The 17,168-nt window shown below is 36.1% G+C and overlaps 2 protein-coding genes across 7 annotated transcripts in view; both read right to left on the bottom strand.

The window, feature by feature from the left end:
- The window catches only part of zbtb46 (zinc finger and BTB domain containing 46), a 115,924-nt gene extending 113,579 nt beyond the window's left edge, over positions 1–2,345 (bottom strand). Inside the window, exon 1 of one of the 2 annotated variants that reach the window (XM_089124157.1) lies at positions 2,013–2,345. The gene's annotated coding sequence lies outside the window, so the exon portion shown is untranslated. The remainder of the gene's footprint in view (positions 1–2,012) is intronic. The other variant, XM_089124158.1, reaches the window with a different exon arrangement.
- A 2,410-nt stretch (positions 2,346–4,755) lies between these two features.
- The window catches only part of uckl1b (uridine-cytidine kinase 1-like 1b), a 43,216-nt gene continuing 30,803 nt past the window's right edge, over positions 4,756–17,168 (bottom strand). For 3 of the 5 annotated variants that reach the window (XM_089124383.1, XM_089124385.1, XM_039669930.2), the window contains exons 8-15: positions 14,678–14,697; positions 13,371–13,469; positions 11,410–11,503; positions 10,995–11,057; positions 10,703–10,825; positions 8,117–8,224; positions 7,159–7,315; positions 4,756–6,030 (exon numbers count right to left, since the gene is read on the bottom strand). In XM_089124383.1, coding sequence (XP_088980509.1) covers positions 5,951–6,030; positions 7,159–7,315; positions 8,117–8,224; positions 10,703–10,825; positions 10,995–11,057; positions 11,410–11,503; positions 13,371–13,469; positions 14,678–14,697 — 744 coding nt within the window. In that variant the 3' untranslated portion in view covers positions 4,756–5,950. The remainder of the gene's footprint in view (positions 6,031–7,158; positions 7,316–8,116; positions 8,225–10,702; positions 10,826–10,994; positions 11,058–11,409; positions 11,504–13,370; positions 13,470–14,677; positions 14,698–17,168) is intronic. The other 2 variants (XM_089124384.1, XM_089124386.1) reach the window with 1 other exon arrangement.

Here is a 17,168-nt window from a genome sequence, read left to right as displayed (position 1 = left end):
GGAATAAATGAATAACTTAATTAATTAAAAATTAGGGCTGGGCAACGATTAATTGCGATTAATCGCTTCCAAAATAAAAATTTGTGTTTACATAATATATTTGTGCGTCGCGTGTATAATTATTTTATATATACATTTAAAAAAAACACACATGCATGTATATATTTAAGAAAAAAATGTGTTCTTATTATAAATATATATATAAAGTGTATACATGCAAATATTTCTTAAATATATACATGTATGTGTGTGTATTTATAAACACATATATTATGTGAACACAAACTTTTATTTTGGATGCGGTTAATCACAATTAATCATTGCCCAGCCCTATTAAAAATGAATGAAAATATATATGAATGTTAGAGATGTGAACCAGTTTGATTAAAATTGTTAAAAATAATGCCAGCTGACTTCATTTATAGAAAGTGTCAAGCGAGAATGATCGGCACGTTGGTTTTGAGGCACAGTGTAAAAGAGTTGATAATTCATTATAGCATATGAACATTTACACACACACACACACACACACAGTAAAACAGGACCGCAACCACCGTAGATCTTGAGAAGGAATACATCAATATTCAGATTAGCGGTCAACCAATTTGAATTTAGTAATGACTGGTCCTTAAAAATGCTTAAAAATTAAATTACAAACATTATTAATTATTATAATATAATATATAATTATATAAGACACATGCATTGTAAATGCGATTGGTTTAGTTTGAAACAAACAGGCACAGCTCCAACCTGGGTTTGCACACTTACACAACATAACTGATCAAGTTACTGATCATTTCCTGACATTGAAATCATCTGATTTACCCAATAACTTTCATTTGCTCCTAGTTTGGATTTGAACAGATTCATTCATTCGTTTTTCAAATCCAAAAATATGCTAAATCAAGTATCATGTGTAAATATCTAACATCTTGTGAATCTGAATTGTTGGCAGTATCAAATAGTCTTGTAACCCATCAAAAATAATGAAATAAATAACCCACACAACATCTAAAGCTATAACGCTGACGCCACATGATGTTACAAATCCCCCGTCAGTGATTTTGAGGTGATGCAGCATTGAGGTGGTTTGGAGGACCACCGGTTCCCGTGTGGGTTTCAGCGAGGCAGGTTTTCATGGGCTGACGAACCTGAGATTGACCCGAACTCAAGCATTCTCAGGTTGGACAGTCCTCAAAAGCACTGCTCATGATGGTCAGATCACACCCAACACAGATTAGCATCGTCTAGCTTAAAAAAAAAATAAATTTGATCAGCCAAATCTTGACTTGCCAAAAACAAAATTCATTGTATCATTTTCATACACAGCAGATGATGAGAGGAAAATAATTTGTCTTGAATGCAGGAAAAGCAAGCACATTCACGTCATATGGAAATATAGAATAAATATATGGAGAAATTAAGATTTTAGATTTTCCACACAACCAATAACAATGGATCTGTATGGAATCTGAGCACATTTCAGGTACAAGAATCACTAAACCAAATTTTGTTTCACGAACGTCCCACATAAAAATTCATCATACCCTTTTTCAATAGAAACGACTCGTTAGTTCATTATTAGACTCATTATTGGCAAGAAATTTGACTCCGTCATGCAGTTTGTATGCTAGTAGCCAACTTTCGCGCCTTTCCAGCTGGAAATGGCCATTGAAACGTTTCCTTTAATTTGCTACATCTATAAAATAGCTACACATACAATTTGAATGAGTCATTAAAATGAAGCTAAAACAAAGACAATTTGACCAATTGATTCTATCACAATTCACAACCATTCAATTAGCTGCGATGTGTCTGTGACCGTATGGCCGACAGATCAACACCGTCCCACAACCTCAAACAAAAAAGATCACATTTGACACCATGCAGGACAACATTCGCAAACATGAAAACCTCGACAACAAACTATAAACATAAACATTTGTGCACACTCACTAAATACATTTCATTTGGCATTGACTGTGAAGCTGGTTCCTGCAAACACTCACCTCAGCCTTACCTACACACACGCTCAGTTGTTCCACGTTGAGAGAAGATTTCGAGGCCCTCAAAATATCAACGTTGTCATCTTCTCGGCGACCCGGTCCCGCTCGTGCTCACACACTCACTCCTGTGACCTAAAGGGCCTTTGCTCACTGCTGGAGATGCTCTAGAGCTGCCACACACACGCCAGCAAAGCGCCTCCTTCCTGTTTGTCACTATGAACAAGCTTTGTGGTAAACTTTCCATGACATCTCAATATTGAAGGCCACTAGAGCACGTTTCATTCATCTCAAACCGCTTCTTTTAGAAACGTCGTGTGACGCGATGATTGTTTTATGACCGAGGAAGAGCAAGGATGAAGATTTCGATCAGCGTGGCTTGTTCACTTTGACCAGGCTGATTGTAATGATGAGTCACAGCTGTAAAAGATTTACATGTTCTCAGTTTGCCGTTTAAGACACACTGGTTACATTTAGTGTGTTGATTTGTGAGGTCAGCTGATGTGTAGTGCAGAAAACACTGAGAAGGGACGTCGGTTGATGTCGTAGTGTATCAGGTATAGCAGAATGAAGTTAATAATGGAAACTGATGAAAGATTGCTAGGTTAGTTTCCATATCAAGAGGACAACCACAGCATCCTTCCTGTGTGTTTGAGACATGAATGAGTTTCAATCCCGTTGTCTCAGTTTAATTAATGACAGTTTAATTCTGGCTCATTCTTCTAGCTACAGTATACACACCCATGGACAGGTGTTGGGGTCGGGAAGTCTTTCCGCTCACCAAGGGTGTGTTTATTGAATCAAAAATACAGTAAAAAACAGTGACATTGTGAAATTTAAAATAACCGTTCAATATGTTTTAATAAGCAAAACTGAATTTCCAGCATCAGAAATCACTCTAATATGACGCTCAAGAAACATTTTGGATTATTATCAGTGTTGAAAACAGTTGTGTTGCTTTATGTGATTTCTTTTTCAGGATCCTTTGATTAATATAGGAAGGTCACAATTTACCGGTACCGAGACGCCTAACTTTACTTCACTATATATTTCTATAAAATCCTAATCTGATAATGACAAATTATATATCGTTGAAAAAAGTCTAAGACTTCTACATAGATATGCTACCCCTGTTTTGTGTTACAAATTATGTAGGAAGAGTAATTGATGAATTTATGACAATAGTGCACCTCAAAAAATCTGCATCATGACAGGAGGTCTGATCTTTGGATTTTGAAGGCCGATGCCGATACAAATATTTGTTGGTTTTAAAATCCGATATTCCGATATATCGGCCGATATTTTTTATTTTTATTTCAGAAACGCGCAACAAAACATTAACTGATTTCCCTAACATTAGTTATTTGTAGTTATTTATGAGTTTTAACTAAACTTATGATAATGCATTTTAAAAAGAAACTTGTTTCTTTTATTGTCACAACAGAACATCAAAATATATTAAAGTTCTGATAAATAAAATAATAATTAGTCCCTACATTGCCTTATAAGCTACCTTATAATTACAATGTCAGCTTGCTTATCCCTTTACCTGCACTTTTTAAATTCTTTCCATCAAGTCGCAGGATGTGTGGAACGTTATACACGAGTGGTATAGAGTGCCATCTGGTGGACAAACTATACAACTCCAACACTCGTGACATGGTTGAAGCGTTTCGCCCGTTTTTATTTTATTTTTGAAATATTAATTTATCGGCCATTATGAATGCCGATACCGATAGTTTGGAAAATGTCTAATATCGGCCTGCCGATAAATCGTTCTGGCTCTAATTGAAACTTTTTTATGCTAAAAGTTCATAATAAAACATATAATCTAGTATTTTTCAATAAATCACACTATAATATTATCCTCTAAAAATGAATATATATATATATATATATTATCCTCTAAAATATTCTATTATCTTTTTTATCGCCTTTTTTATTATATCACGTTGTATTTTAGTAGTTTTCATAAATTAGGTATAATTTGAAAACTTATAAACTCAGAATTCATCGTGTGAAAACCGTTTTATAATTGAACGTTGCGTTAGAAACGATGCTCAAATGATTTTTATCAGGCTCCTCCCCTTTTGGGCATCACTATATTTAATAATTTGATCAAAACCTTCTCTAATCTTGACAAAACACATATTGTCAGAAAGGTCTGTGTCTCAAGGTTCCAAATTTTGTGACAGGATTGATATTTGGAGAGAAATGTATTAATTTGTTAAGGCAGAATTTATACAACTAAATTCAATGGCACCCGGTGGCTATTTTTGGTACTGCGCCTAAACACAATCTAATGGAAACTTCAATTTTTGTGATATCAACTTCAAATTTGGAACATAACTTAGGAACAACTTATAATTTGGAACATAGCTTTGATTTTATAGTAATTTTAGAGTAAAACATTTTGAAAAGTATATATTTTATATAAAATAAAAAATATAGTACAGTATTTTTGATTTACTCTAAATTTAAACTTCCATAACTTTGTCATACTTTCATTTTTTGAAGTGTCTTCACTTCAAAAGAAATCAGCAATAATCTGTTAATTGTGTTCTTTAAAACAAGACCAAACTTTGGTATATATTCCAAAGTATATGTTCCTTTTACTGAACAAAAGCACTAATTTCTTTTAAAAAGCAAACATTAAAATACTAATATACAATGCGCAATGGATAATGTCAGTCGGTCATGATCACATGACATCACAATTATCACCAAATAATTACTCATGAAACATTGTCTTATGCATGGTTATTTATTACACATAAATATCTGACTGACCAATCAAAATCAAGTATTTCAGAAAGTGTGCAACGACAAAGCAATTAAATAACACAAATGATAGACTTTTGTTCCTGTTGTGGGTCAAAAGTCACAGTATACATTCACTATGCCGTGACATCATCACTGCAGATCTCAGTGCTCGAACATTAACACAATATTGCTCATTTTTACATTTACTAAATCAAACAAACAATGCACAAAATCCCATCGCATTTCTTTGACAAAAATAATCTCCTCAGGCTCGGTACTTCCTCAAAGTGCACAGTGGGGTAAAACGATTAAACCAAACACAATTAAAACTAAATTTGAGGCCAAACACCAACGCTTCCTGTGGGCTAGTTTTGCTCTTGTATGTTTTCGGAGCGAACATCGCACATCTGAGCCATATATACGGTAAAGGCCGCTATAGACTCACTGGACAGATACAAAAAGCAGGTCATTCTTTTTTTAAAAACCTCTAAAACAAAACTTGAAAACTCAACAACCACTGATTATCTGTTCGCTCATGCTTGTGTGTTTGATAGACTCCAACTCTTGAATTGAGCTTTACATCTTCCATTAAAAACTGGTAAACCAACTGAAAAATGTGTGGAATTTGAAAAAACATGTCAAGTTTTAAAGCCTGAGCCATAGATAGACTGCATTTCTCTGTCGTGAAAGTGTAATTGTTCGCAGCTTGTGGTTTGGTCAGCAGCCGTCTGCAGGTAAAGCGAGACTGAAAGCAAGATTAAAACAAAGCGACGCCCACACATTTTTTCCGATGAAGTGGTCCTTCAAAGAAACTCACTGTCTAAGTGTAGCAAGACAGTCTTATTTTACTCTCAGAAAGCCGAGTAGAAGTGGCATGCTTGTATGCCATGAGGACCAGACGTATTGTGTTCGCCGATGTGAGTTTACACGCCGAAAATACCTAAACAGCAGATTCAGCAAAACACGCTAGGCAAGAGATCAACAGCACGAGCTTCAGAGTCAAACACTACACACTTTACTGAAACATGGTAAATAACTTGTAATAAAAAAAACAACCTTTATAAATAAAACCTTCACAAATAAAAACTTCACGTAAAATGTTTCTGTTTGGGGAGTGCAAAAGAGTATAAAAATATTTTATAATGTACAGATATCAGACATGATTATCAGACTGGCGTGTCTCAGCAGCTCGGCTCGTCCGTGTCGTCGTCACTCCAGTCTGGGGGAGCATCCGTGCCAAAATAACGATCCCCAAAGTTTCCTGGACACACAAAAAAATATTGATATTTGACTAATTAAACCCTAAATCAATATCGAAGAAATTGCAGAAGACTTGATAGTGACAATCAAGCACATTTTACCCATATATTTCATTACTGAAATTCAATAACTGAAATATTTAATAACCTTAATGTTACTTGATAAAAATGTTCATGTTGGATCACACTGTATTAACTTATTAAAATAAATACAACTTTTGATTTTAATGATGTATTAGTCAAAGTTTAAATGAACATCAACTAAGGTTAATAAATGTATTTAACTAATGTTAACAAATAAAACCTTATTGTAAAGTGTTATTGATTCTCTTTACAGTCATTTTTTGTTATTTTTACTTGATTTTGTGTTTAAAACATACATTTAATTGAAATATCAAATATAATACGTGTGTATGTGTGTGTGTGTGTGTGTGTGTGTGTTAAACAGCATTTATTTGTAATAGAAATCTTTTATAACATTATAAATGTCTTTCCTGGCTCTTTTTTAAAATTTAAAGCATCCTAGCTAAATAAAAAAACAAACAAATATTTCTCCGAGTCGTTTGGATCATTCAATGAAAGAAATGAACGAATTGACTCTGGAAAAGATTCGTTCATTTTGATGAATGAGTTCGAACAGGAGAGTCACGAACGTGCATCACAGAACAGAGCAAGACGACCATTTGAGCTTATAAAACTTAAACTTTGTTATTTTTTTTTTAATGAGCGACCGTTTCGCTTGATAAGACCCTTATTCACCGTCTGGAATCGTTTAAAGCCCTTTGAGCAGTTTGCACTGAAACTGTCTTTTGGACCTTGAACTGTTTGGTTCCCATTGAAGTCCATTATATGGAGAAAAATGCTGGAATGTTTTCAACAAAAACCTTAATTTCTTTTCGAATGAAGAAAGAAAGACATGGACATCTTGGATGACATGGCGGTGAGTAAATTATCAGCAAACGTTTTTTGTTTTTTTTTAAGGTGAACTACTCCTTTAATGGTCTTTAAGCAAAGTATTTGATTTATAGTGAAATATGGCTGCTTTTGTGAGAGTGGCCTGTGTGTGTAAACGTAACCTGAAGGCGTAAAGGAGAAAAGGCCACAGTCAAGCAAATAAAGCAATGGCTCACCTATGCCAGGGATGATGTGGAAGAGGTCGTTGACCTTCTTGTCGACGGCGGTGGTGATGATCTTGACCTGAGGGAAGGCGTACGCCACCGAATGCACACCCATCTCAGCCATCAGAAGAGACACCAGCAAGATCTTCTCCTCCTGGACGTCATGATCCTGCACACATACACACACACACAGTGTGCATGAAGCACGTCGACACACAACAATAGTGCCGTAGCAGGACAAAGGAGGCGGACATTTATTTCCAAAAAATATAGTAATAGGGGTGGGCGTTATGACCAAATTCTCAATTTAAATAAATAAATAAATAAATAAATAAAATAAAATAAATTTTCACTATAACAATATATATGATGATATAGTTATTTTATGTCATTTTTGATATTAAAATTAAAAAAATAAAAAACAAATTACAAATGGGTCAAAAAACAATAACAATTTTTTTTTCAGGTGCAATAGGTTTATTTAACATGCATTTAGAATTAGTTAAGTAATGTAATAATTAAAGAAATGTAATCTCTACTGATAGACATTATATACCGTGGTAACGATATATATATATATCATCATACCGCCCAGCCCTAATACTTCATTACAGATGTGTTGTAATGAATGCATACACAGTGTTAGTAGACATGATATAATCTGGTGAGTGCATGTGAAGTGTGTTTAAAGTTTCTTCCGGGCCAAAAGCAGCTCAGCCTTGGATCGACTGTAGAATTAATATGTGAGATTGTGTGAAGTTATGTCATGCTCTACGGCCGCCGTCAGATAAGTGAGGTTTCACTGCTCCGCCTACACAGACCAACGAGCGAACTGGGCCGCTCTACATGTGGTGCTTGAGCAGGCGTCTGTGCCTGTGCCACTGCACACCATCAGTTCCATTAAACGGCTGCAGCTGTGTGTGTGTGTGTGTGTGAGAGAGCGAGAGAAAGAGCTCAGATACACTCTTACAAGTAACACTCTGATGGCCATCATGGCCGCCGCCCCAGTGGACACAGTGCAGTCCATCAGGATCACATGATCTTCACCGATGTCTTTGGGTAGACGCAAGTAGTGCAGCTGGACGAAAACATAAAAGACAACTTAAACAACGCCACTGTTTCAAATAGTTAATTTAATATACACATATAATGCATATATATATATATATATATATATGTGTGTGTGTGTGTGTGTGTATATGTGAATGATGCAAATATATATATATATATATATATATATATATATATATTAAAACAAAACGGCTGTCAAAATTATCAAGTAATTACATGAGATTATTTACATGTTTAAGACCTTTTTAAAATGATATTTATTATACAAGACATTCTGCAAAAAGAAAGAACAATATATAATATTACAACTGTTACAAATTTTACAACTGTAATTACAAATATTACAACTATAATTACAGCTATAATTACATAATTACAAATATTACAACTATAATTACAGCTATTATAACAACGTTTAGAAAAAAAGTCTTCGTTTTCCTTAAATCAAAGTATAATTCATATTTTATTTCTTTTATTATAGTATAGTAATTACAAGAACTGGGTTATAACTAGGTACTAAACCTAACCTTAACCCATGTAGTTAGCTTATATTTCCCCGTACACTAAGTACAAGTACCGTAAAATAAAGTGTAACCAAATAGTGCTACCAATCAATCCAAAAACATCAAGGCTGTCAAAATTAATAAATCCATGTGATTATTTAAATGTCTAACACAAGTGTGATTTCTCAGAACACTTCAGTTCTGTCAGGAAGTGGGAATATATAACAAGAGTGGTACTAAAAAAAATAATAATTGTATCGCAGCATCGCACAGTTGCTTCTGCAGACTTCTGTTCACTGCGTTTATATGTACACACATAGTCCACAATTAACCAATAATTTCACATATTTTTTCTTCCCTAAAACTGAATATGTTCACTATGAAACAACTTCGATAAAAGCACGATTTAAATTAGTACATTTAACTGATTGAGACAAAAACATGAATAATAAAGTTGGGTTGCACCAATAAGGATTAAACTTAAATCTAGATTAAATCAAAACCTAAAACGATTATTCTGTTGCACAAAACTATAAACTTGTTTTAAAATTAAGCAGGTTCACATTTGAACCATCAATTTGATCCATAACTTTAACCTCAGATTTAAATCTTCAAACTTACAAGGTGAGAAGGTTTATATATAAAATAAAGTGCACCTATAATTAAAATATGTGTCTGATTGAACAAAGACACATATTTTAATTATAGGCCGTCAGGTCTCAGAGAGATTATTACAAATAAAAATGTAAATTAAAGCTCAGTGTGAGGATCGCGTCGGCCCGTACGCTTACGCCTGCTATGCGGATCCGTCACTCATCTTGGTGCCGGACAAAGAAAAGAAGAGAGGAATATATTAAGGATGTAACGGCAGGGGTGATGATGAGGCGAGCGCTAGTGGTCGTATCTCAAGCCTGGGCGATCAAACGGACAGGGTCGCGCTGTCAAGAGTGGAGAAAGTCACTCTGCGAATCATGCTAGTTTTTTTTTTGTTTTTGTTTTTATCTCAGTTGCTCAGTTATTCTTTATGCTGCCTCATTACTCCTGATACTATAAAAATATTTCCGGCTAATGAAATCCGCATGTGCAGCCGCAATGTTTTCATATACAATCAGCGACGGCCGTTTATAACAACATTTTACACGTTTATTTCCTGTATCTGTAAGAACTACTAATGTCAAGGAGAGGGAGTTTCTGGTGGTCAATAAACAAAGGAAATGGAGAATTAACATTGATGACATGTAATGACAATGGCGAATCCATCATGGCCGTTAATCGCAGGTTAAAGGAGTTCACTTTTGAAAAAACTTTTGCTGATAATTTACTCACCCCCATCACCGCGCATCACAGAACAGAGCAAGGCGACAATTTTATTTTTTTTTTTTTTAATGACCTATCGTTTCGCTTGATAAGACCCTTAATCATCGTCTGGAATCGTTTAAAGCCCTTTGAACAGTTTGCACTGAAACTGTCTTTTTGGACCTTGAACCGTTTGGTTCCCATTGAAGTCCATTATATGGAGAAAAATCCTGGAATGTTTTCATCAAAAACCTTAATTTTTTTCCAACTAAAGAAAGAAAGACATGGACATCCTGGATGACATGGGGGTGAGTAAATTATCAGCAAAAGTTTTTTTTAAAAGTGAACTATCTGTGTTTAAAATTAAGCACTGCAACAACTCGATTTAACATAAAACCATCAACAAATCATTCATTGGCTCTAAACTTTGCTTAATTTAGTCCTTATTGGTGCAACCCACTCAAAGAGTTAAACACATTGCACTTTAAGGCAGAAAAATAGAGACGGAAATGATAAAACACCTTACAGATACAAAATACTGTATCACAAAATGAGTAGCTCCCTTTACAAATACAGAAATTTCACAAAAAAAAACTTTAGAATGAAACTAATTGACTACTAAATCTACTGTCTGGTCACTTGATCTGTAAATGTTGGGCGGTAGTAATGGCAGAAAGGGGCGGTACCTCAGGCTCTCCTGTGTCCTGATTGGTCTGGATGAGGATTTTGCCGATGCGGACGTCTTTGCACACGGCTCTGAGCGCGGGCTCCATCGTCTCTCCCGCCCTGAGAATCGACACGCCCGTAATCTGCTCGAAATACAGAAATGTCCTTTTAAGGCCTAAACATTTCTATACAACAGAGAACGACCCCGTTTCTGTGCGACAGACAACACCCTAACACAAACACATGCATGAGACTGCACTGCCAAGAGATGGCCCCAAAAAAAGACATGTCAATGCATGTAGAGGCACTTACCCCCTTCCCATGGAAGTTTCTGCCCTCGTAATCCTCTCCTTGTGGGGTCTGAACAATGTGGACCTGCAGCAGATAACAGGCAAACTGTAACGTCAAGTGGTTTCTGTCCAAGCATATCAAATGCAGCTAAACTGATCTTCCTCTCTGATTAAAAGCCACAGTAAAATGTCAGCAGCAACACGGTGAAGCTCGCTAGTTCTCAAGTGTAAAGGTCGTTGTGTCGCTGCTGCTTCTGTTTGTTGATAAGCCAATTTCTCTCATGTTGTGTGTGTGTTAGTCTGAATTTCCACTGCGGTGGACAAGGAAGCCAAGTTTCCACGTTCAAGACGAGGCCTCCATGCCCACACACTCAAATCCGTTCGTGTGCCACCGCTAGGTTGATCTAAAAAATTGCCCAGAAATCTCCGTTTCTCACCTGAGAGGGAAGGAAGGACAGCGCTCTCTCGATGAGGAGCCGCATCAACCTCTTGGAGTAGAAGATGAACTCGTCTCGACTGGTCTCTTTATTTCTGCCACAAGCATGGATGACAAAACCACTTATAATCAGATTCAAAAAGCACATTTTAAAGTTTGTTTGAATTGTTAAAATGGGAGACATCCTATTTATTTATACTTATTACGACACAGTTTTACTGGATATCATGGTCTAACATGGTTAAACGGGACATTTAAAACATAAAATGGATTGAACGCCTAACTGTCAGAGGCGGGACATATTGTAGGCCTTGCCGTTTTTTAAGTATGCAATAGCCGTTAGTCATAGCTTGGCATAACCACATACAGTTTGACACAAGCAATGAAGACACTTTCTAAATGAAAGTTCAGCGTCTGGCTTCTGCTACTTGATGTTGGTAGTTGGCTGATGGGAGTATGAGGAGGATTCCTGCATTTGCCACACAAGTATGGGTCACAGGTGTAATAAAATACAGAAAACTAAACTTAAAAAATTAAATAAAACTACAAAACACAAAACTAAAACTGATTAAAAAAAAAACCTTCAACAAAACACTAAACAAACTACAAAACTAAAAAACAAACAAAAAATAATAATAAACAAAAATCACATACAAAAAACCCCTCGAACTTAAAAATAGAAACAAACTAAAAAAAAAAAACCCTAGAAATACTAAACAAAAAAACTACAAGACAAAAAAACTAAACAAAAAAAATGAACAAAATAAAACCAAAAACTGCAAGACAAAAAAAAAGACCAACAATCGACTACAGCAGACGCGGTGACGTTTCCTTCTGCTGTTCACATTAGCAAAATTGTACATTTTCCCATTCAGCCAGTGCCATGTTCATAATTCGCTATGTCATATCTTTTGTACAATACACACTTTAGCACCGTCTTGTGTCATCACATGAATATCTAATGTAAAATCTGGGTTTAGAAAAGGGGTGTAACGATATCCGAACCGAAAAACCGCGATACAGAACTCACGATTCGAATCGCGATACTCTCGTTGCCTACCGAACACGCCCCGCCCCCTGCAACCCCGGCCCCGTTCAGCCCGGCTCAATGGACCTCATGTCCAACGAATTCAGTTTTGTAGCCTAACCACCATTAACACCAAATAACAAATAACATCAAATAACAATTGCGCTGTTTCAGCAGCGGAAACACGTCAATAAAACAGCATAGCTTGTCACTAGCATTATATTTACTATTTACCTCAACAAGTGATTCAGTGTCCACAACTTTAGTTCCTAGATGAACTCTTGCACTAAATAAATGCACTATGTTAGCCTACAGTATATATTACCTGTTAATGATATCTTGATTATGTAATGTATGTTTAAAATATCTTTCATGAAAATGACAACTGTGTTAATGCAAAAAACTGCCTTATGTTCAGTTTACATGTTTTCATACAGTACAATGTGTTGTGTGTTGATTATTATATCTAAAAATAAATAGCATCTGGATTTAGGTTAAAAGTCTAGGCTACAACCTTAAATGTTATAGTAATGTGCGGCTCCCTATATACGTAGTTTACAGCATTAGCAGATTTTTTTAATCCTTGTGAAACATTTAATTGTAACTGAATTACTTTAAAGACAATTTTTTCATTAAACCGTTAGATTTCTAAACCGAACCGAACCGAGACATCAAAACCGTGGGAAAACCGAACCGTCAGTTCTGTGTATTGTTACACCCCTAGTTTAAAAGCAAAACTAGTAGATGGAAACACAACCACGGCAGTAGCATCGAGTTTCTCTCAAATAAATAAGAACTAAATGCACTACATAGTTTGTTGATTCTGTTACTACTAGACACATACGAGATGCGGTACAGTTAGTCGGGAAGTTTCGGCCTGTTTTACACAATGCACTTCCCACGCGTCACAGCGAAGGCGTGTGTGTGTGTCTGACCTGATGATGGTGTGCATGCCGCGGACCTGCGGTGTGTTCTCCAGGACACTGAGCGTCTGAGGAAGAGGCTGCGCCTGATGGGCCGACGCTAGTGCCGCCCTGTGACCATCACACACACACACACAGGAAGATCAAGTCAGCACAGTGTGTGTTCATTCAAACGCAGACACATGCTCACACACCAGTTACTAGAGTCACCCAAACGCTGATCACACAAACAATACAATCATGTTAGAGGAGAGTAGAGCACCAAGCCCGGAATTAGAAGCGTAAAGCATTTTTATATCACAGAGAAACCAAAGGACAACCTCCAAATGAAAAAGCTGACCCATTTATGAGCTAGTGTTTCTGTCATAAATAAGACAGCGATATATGGTGGCTCCAAAACGTACACTGACACTTTTAGTCTTCATTCTGAACAATGCATCCGTCTAAAGTCTGTTTTTGTGAAAGCATTTGTTTGTAAAGTGTCCCTGTGCTGCTGTTTGTGGTTTGATACACTATCACTCAAACGTTTGAGGTCGGTAAGAATTTTTTTCCTTTTTGAAAGAAATGAACACTTTTATTCAAGCAAGGACACATTCAATTAAACAAAAGTGACAGTAAAGACAATCATAAGTAAAAAAAAAAGTTTTATATTTCAAACAATGCTGTTTATTTGATCTTTGCTCATTAGAAAAATCTGAAAAAAAAAAAAACCCCAGTAAATTTACTATAAATATTGTTGCAGCACAACTGTTTTCAACATAGAATGAAAGATTTCGTGAAGGATCGTGCGACACTGAAGACTGGAGTAATGATGCTGGAAATTCAGCTTTGATCACAGGAATAAATTACATTTTAAAGCATATTACAATAGAAAACAGTTATTTTGAATATATTAAATGTATCCTTGGTGAGCATATACTTCTTTCAAAAACATAAAACACTCAAACAGACCCCAAACATTCATAAGTGTTCACATACATTTTGAAGCCACTGTCCACTCTTACATTAAGGAATGGATTGGTTAATCACATGTGTTAGAAAGCTTTATGAGCTCTGGGTAGGTCAGTCTTTATTGGGAGCATCCTATGATTCAATTTCACAAGCCGTCGAGTCAAAGACTGCATCCTGTCAACAACAAATCATGCAGAGCATTCACGTAATGGTTTTACATGTAAACTCACTGCTTCGTTAATACATGTGCAGACAATACGCAGTCTTTGAAAATCACACCAAGATCCAGTTTTTGTTCTACTTTTGGTTTATAAATCCAACAGCAAAAACTAATAAAAATAGCTAAAATCATAAGCAAATCTCCTCACATATCCCAGCGGAGCTTTCTCTGTGGGGGAAGTGACAAACAACAGAAAAAAACAGACAATGACAACAGGAAGAGAGGGAAAAAGAAAAGAGACGTCACACACACTATCAGGTGAAGGAGGATGAGGTGGTCACATGACTCTGAGTGGAACAAGAGTGTGACAGCTGCCATCAGCACTTCTGTGGGTGAACCAGCACTGGTAATGCAGGATGGGACCGTTCACCAACAACTGACTCGCAATTCTGTCATCATGAAACTGAAAAGTAGCAGAATATCCTGCTTCTGGCAACATCAACATGCACATTTTATGTATTAAAAGTCTTTTGAAGCGCTACAAGTCTGTCACGGATGTTTAAATATGGCACGTTACGAGTCGGGTTTGACTCGTTTGTAACGGAACCAATGAATTCTGATGTCACTGACCTTGTCTTAAAGGGACAGTTCACCCAAAAATAGTGTTAATAGCGCTAGCGGTAAACAAAGAGCACGATGAATCGCACTTTGACAATTGTGGTTTTCAAAAAAAAAAAAAAAAAAAGGAAGTGAAAGAGGAGAATTTGGACTTGGTCATGCTAGAGAAAAGAGGCCAACTTGACATGGCGATTTTGAAAATGGATCTTGAGGAAGGAAAGTAGCTTTAAAGGAGAACTCCGGCGCAAAATGAACCTTTGGTCTAATAAAACATTGGTCGAACCACGACCAACGTGCCAAGTGAGCTGAACTCTATGAGGTTCAGCGAACTTCTGAACTGTATGGACGGCGTTCGTGGTTCGACTTGTCGAGACTGTTTTTCAAAGATGGCGCTGCCTGTATACACGAAGTGAACTGTCTTTATAAAGCATCTTCTTATTAAACGGTCTGTACACTTTCTCAATGCTTCGGTTTCTCAAAGTTCTCAATGCTTTGTTTTGCATGTAGGGACCGTCATTATGTTACTGTGTTAGTGTGGGGCTATTTTGAGCCTTGTTAGTGGTATTAACTAGCGATTTCTTTTTACTTATTATATGCCCCCATTTACTAGCGTATACGCTAAACAGTTTTAGAGAGAAAACTCTTTACATTCGATTATCATGAAAACAAATCTCAGAGAACGGTCGACTAGGTACCGATTGTGTTATTAGACCAAAGGTTCATTTTGCGCCGGAGTTCTCCTTTAAGTTTTAGCGCCATGTCGCGTTGATCAATACGCCATTTCATGTTGCATTTTTATTGGTTAGTCAGTTGATGTGGGTCGTAGCAGCAAACACACTGAGAGATGATCATGCTAAATTTCGAACACAGTCAGAAAACGATCGCAGAATATCTTTTTCATGACAACGACCGTCTCTGAACCTCTCTCTCTGTACGACGCAGGAACACCGTTTAGGAGCCACAACCACAGAAATCACCACGATTAGTCATCTTGCGTTTTACATTTCATCTTCACTTTATTGTACTTTCTCCTATAAGCACAAACTCATTTGGATGGTTTATTTGACCTCATCTAGTGTAAGGATTTATTATAGGCTAGTTACCTTACCATATACTGTATATTAACACATTCGACATTACGAAAACTGGTAAAACAAGAAACTTCTCTCGAAAAATTTGTACTTTTAAAATAATATTAAAACCGTTAAATATAAATATTAAAATTTTTAATATTAAAATATTTTTTTAATAATAATATTAAAAAAAATATTATTATAATTCCTAATAGTAATTCTAATCATTTCAAATGACATGTTTTCAAACTTTTCAACAAAAACTAAGAAAGATTTGTCAAGTTTTTATTATTATTTTTTTTTTACCACATTTTAGTCTCATCTTTTTTTTCCATCCACGATATTGCATGTTGATATAGTTATAGTTTAATGACCTCGGTGTCGTCTCGTATTAAAAAAAAGGTTGTCGATGAACAGTTTGTCAGATTTCGTTTATGACATGAATCCCAAAATGAAAACTGCATTTCAACAAGCAAGCACAGTTTAACTTCCATTATCTACACACAGGTCAGTTTATTAGACGAATGAAACTTGTGAGGTAACGCAGCGCTGTTTCACTTGGTCTAACGTTACACTACCACATTAAACAGCATTGTATTGTGTTGAAAGTTATAATGTTATTCTATGTGTTAGTTTGTTGCTATATGAGACTAGCAGAAAGCTAGATCAATATCAATAACAAACTGATCTTATTCTAACTAGGGCTGTCAGTTAAACGAGTAATTAATGGCGTTAACGCAAACCCATTTTAACGGCGTAATTTTTTTTATCGCGTAATTAACAGTCTTTTTGTACTAGCAAACTTTGTTGTTTTTTTTCACATGCTTTTGCAACATGATGCGGCGCTGCGCTCCGAAACCCATTCATTTCATTGGCTTGCGCCGCACGAGGACGTTTTGCTACTTCGTCGACCAAAGCGCAAGTGGATCTAGCAAGACCGGAAACAAAACAACAAGCCTGCTGCACACATTCGTTTGGGCTTGCGAGCTGCCAAATAGTTGGTTAACG

Source organism: Pimephales promelas, chromosome 20 (genome assembly GCF_988280905.1).
Source record: "Pimephales promelas chromosome 20, fPimPro1.hap1.1, whole genome shotgun sequence".
Classification (NCBI taxonomy): Eukaryota; Metazoa; Chordata; class Actinopteri; order Cypriniformes; family Leuciscidae; genus Pimephales; species Pimephales promelas.
The sequence above is the reverse complement of the archived record's forward strand: the minus strand, read 5'-3'. Positions and strand labels throughout refer to the sequence as shown.